The following is a 3,909-nucleotide window of genomic DNA, read 5'->3' on the forward strand; positions in this document are numbered from 1 at the left end:
ACATCAAAGCTTAATGAGGTTTGAAATCATCAACCTAGAGTTCTCACTAAATAGAGAAATACACTGACAAAATTTTAAAATTTTTGAGAAAATTATCTCAACATTTCAGCACATTGTAATTAATTTGTAGCTAGAGAAAATATTTTCCCAAAGTTGTTATAACCATGGAAAACTAGATACCCTTTAATAACAGACATCTTAGAATACATATTGTTAAGGCTTGATGTCCTTTAAAAACTTCAATAGCTTTTACTACAGTAATTTGATTTTATTCTAAGTCGCTCTTCATTACCAGTTCATAGAGCAAAAAGCATAAGCCAAATTTTCCAAGGATTCATCACATTCTCAGTTGAAATCAAATTAAAAACTAAACACAGGGATGTGCCCTCAAGGCCATCTAGGTATATTTTTCTTTATTTGCACACCTTTTTTAGTACTTTATCTATGACCATCTTCATTTCATTGAACTGAAGATTTTTACAAAAGAAACAAGGTTTTCTATCCAGACATTGAAATGTAAAACGTGCAAGAAGATAAAGAGGAACACTTAGGCTAAAACCAGGAAAGTAATGCTTGTCTCAGAAGGAATTGAATGAAAAGAGAATAAGAGATACAATGAATTATAATAAGGAGAAAGAGAACATCACATAACTTTAGATGTGTGACTAAGACTCAAGGAATTTAAAGTAGATGACAGATATGCAGAAAAGACACTGGCTTTTCCACTAGAAACTATATTTACTTATAAAGGGAAGGCAAAGACAAGAAAAGATGGCTGCAGATTAAACTTTACTTGTGTCAATAAGTTTACTGTAGGAAGGATATTTTAAGTAATATTTTTCAATTATAAACTTACTTTCAAAATAGGTATTTTTCATGCCATAAATTTGAATGAAAGTAACACAAGTAATTTTATGCTGCTACAGTTTTTATTGTTCATTTTCCAACCTGTATTCCAAGTCTTGGGGTCCCCTTTAATTTGCCTTATTGACAAAGCTACTTCCCGCTGCCCACCCTTTTCTAAAGTATGTTCTTCCAAAACCATGTAGTTTCTGATTGCTAGCTTAGGTACAACCTGACTACAGTTCAGGAGGATGTTGTTTTAATTCTATATGAAAAACACCTTCTATTTCAAGAGTGGGAGCCTGTCCATCATTGGTATTAGACAAATCTTTAAGGACAGAATTCATTTTTGAAACGTCTTCAAATTTTGCTTCACCTTCCAAAACAACCGATCCTAATTTTACTGCTGGAATTCCTGCCACCTGTGGTGACTGAAATTCAGTAGACACATTCTCTACTAGAGCCTCATCTTCAGGGGTTTGTTCAGATGGTGGAGGTGAAACTTCAGCAGAGGCCTCTTGTATAGCAAACTCCTCAGTCAGAAGCAAATCAGCTGGTGGGGAATGTTTGTCAACGGGGGCCTCTTCTGCAGGGACATCATCAGCTGGGGGAGAGTGTACTGCAGCAAGGGTCTCTTCTATAGAAGTCTCCTCAGCTGGTAGAGACTGAACTTCAGCAGGGGCCTCCTCAGCTGGTAGAGACTGAACTTCAGCAGGGGCCTCCTCAGCTGGTGGAGGCTGAACTTCAGCGAGGGCCTCCTCAGCTGGTGGAGGCTGAACTTCAGCGGGTGCCTCCTCAGCTGGTGGAGGCTGAACTTCAGCGGGGGCCTCCTCAGCTGGTGGAGGCTGAACTTCAGCGGGGACCTCCTCAGCTGGTGGAGGCTGAACTTCAGCGGGGGCCTCCTCAGCTGGTGGAGGCTGAACTTCAGTGGGGGCCTCTTCTGCAGAAGCCTCTGTAGCTGCTAGAAGCTGAATTGCAGCAGAGGCCTCTTCTGCAGTGGTCTCTTCACCTGATGGAGGCTGAAGCTCAAGAGGGGCCTCTTCTATAGAAACTCCCTTAGCTGATGGAGACTGAACTTCAGCAGGAGCCTGTTCTGCAGAAGTCTCCTCAGATAGTGGAGACTGAGCTTCAGCAGGAGTTTCATCTGCAGGAGCCTCTGTAGCTGCTAGAAGCTGAATTCCAGCAGAGGCCTCTTCTGCAGTGGTCTCTTCAGCTAATGGAGACTGAACTTCAGCATGAGCCCCTTCTGCAGAAGTTTCCTCAGATAGTGGAGACCGAGCTTTGGCAGGAGTTTCATCTGCAGGAGCCTCTGTAGCTGCTAGAAGCTGAATTTCAGCACAGGCCTCTTCTGCAGTGGTCTCTTTAGCTAATGGAGACTGAAATTCAGTAGGAGCCTCTTCTGCAGGGGTCTCCATAGCTGTTGAAAGCTGAAGTTCTCGAGCCTCTTCTGTAGAAGCCTCTTCAGGTAATAGAGGCTGAACTTCAGCAAGGGTCTCTTCAACAGTGGGAGGCTCTACTTCAGCTAAGGCCTCTTCAAGGGCACCCTCAGCTGCTAAAGGCTGTACTTCAATGGGAGCCTTTTCTGCTGAGGGAGACCGAATTTCACCAGGAAGCTCTACTGAAGGAGACTTTTCAGCTGGTGGAGGCAGAATTTCAGCAGGAGGCTCTTCTGAAGGGGACTCTTCAGCTGATGGAGGCAGAATTTCAGCAAGAAGCTCTACAGAAGGAGACTCTTCAGCAGGTGGAGGCTGAACTTTAACAGAATTCTCTGCAACTGTAGTGGCTGCCTCAGCAGCAGGAGTCTCTTCAGTTGATGGCTGTACTTGAACATGGGTCTGTTCAGCAGGTCTGGGCTCCGCCTTAGCAGTGGCCTCTTCAACTAATGGAGGCTGTATTTCAGCTGGGAATTTTTCTGTTGGTGGAGTCTCTATTTCAGCAGAAGCCACTTTTTTAACAGCAGAACCTTCTTGTACAACAGATATAGTTACTTCTTCCCTAAGCTCATCTTCTAAAAGTACTGGGGGACCATTTTTAGTCTCCTGAATAAACGACGTTCTGTTGATACTTTTCTGCCCAATTTCTTCATTGCTGCTTGTTGCTGGTTGAAATTCAGGGTGTTCACTAGCAAAAATCTTTCCCGACGATTTATGTTTCAGGGCACCTTCCTTTGACTTTGTAGAAGAACTATCTGGCCTGGAAATAACCACTATTTCTGATTCACTAAAGTATGTCTGTTGTTCCTTGTCCACCTTTTCTACAGGGGGGATGTTCATCATGGTCCAATATCCTGTACGGCTGGTCTGCTGAGATCTGTCCATTTTTAGTTGAACTGAAGGTATGTTTGGTGGAATTTCTACATCCTGAACACTCTCTGGCAATTCAATAGCAGCTTCTCTAACATCAGCTGACTTTTCTTCAGGTACCACGGTTTTCTCAACTAACTTGACTTCTTTTTTCTCTTCTACAATGATGTCTGTCTGGAGAGACTTACTAGTCATTTCCTGTCCACGCTTTCTCTTTGTCCAAGTTTGCTGAAGTTCAGAAGATATTCTAATAGACTCATAGGCTTTGGCAGAGTAGCTGCCTTTGCTTCCAGAAGTATTACCAATACGATGGGTAGCTTTGGGGCTAGATGAATTTGGTATGGCCGTGTGTTTCTTTTTCTCTATTACATGAGTTTGCTGGGATTTGTCTACCATTGGTTGGCTGGGTCGTCTTCTCTTTCGAATTTCTTGCCTACAAGCTGAGATAGGCTGATTAGAGTCATCACTTTCTTCCATTTCTAAGACTAGTGATTTCAAATTTATTAATTTTCAAGTAATGACCAAAAATCACAAACGTACCAAGTGTTGAAGACTTTGCCTTTCTTAGGTGTCATTCTGTTGAGCTCCCTCAGAAAAAAAGTAATTCATAAGTTATTGCATTCCATACTACACTCTTGTTGGATCCCACCTTATTCAGTAAGCGTCTTTCTTGTTTAGTCTCTGTTATAACTAAATATCACTTTTAGAAGTTTCCTTCAAGGGTCTATGACATCATAGCCAATTCTGCCTTCAGGATTCCATC

At 42.3% G+C, this 3,909-nt stretch overlaps 1 protein-coding gene across 2 annotated transcripts; it reads right to left on the minus strand.

The window, feature by feature from the left end:
- Nucleotides 1-910: 910 nt before the first annotated feature.
- FSCB (fibrous sheath CABYR binding protein) lies at nucleotides 911-3,846 on the minus strand. Of its 2 annotated transcripts, XM_054530064.2 has the most exons (2): nucleotides 3,687-3,840; nucleotides 911-3,586 (listed from the first exon to the last, which is right to left on the minus strand). In XM_054530064.2, the coding sequence occupies exon 2, from the start codon at nucleotides 3,540-3,542 to the stop codon at nucleotides 1,080-1,082; it is 2,463 nt and encodes an 820-aa protein (XP_054386039.2). In that variant the 5' UTR covers nucleotides 3,543-3,586; nucleotides 3,687-3,840; the 3' UTR covers nucleotides 911-1,079. The 2 variants fall into 2 exon arrangements, with proteins under 2 accessions (XP_054386039.2, XP_024087548.3); XM_024231780.3 differs by having other exon boundaries at nucleotides 911-3,846.
- Nucleotides 3,847-3,909: the final 63 nt, after the last annotated feature.

This window comes from Pongo abelii, chromosome 15 (genome assembly GCF_028885655.2).
Source record: "Pongo abelii isolate AG06213 chromosome 15, NHGRI_mPonAbe1-v2.0_pri, whole genome shotgun sequence".
In the NCBI taxonomy this organism is placed as follows: Eukaryota; Metazoa; Chordata; class Mammalia; order Primates; family Hominidae; genus Pongo; species Pongo abelii.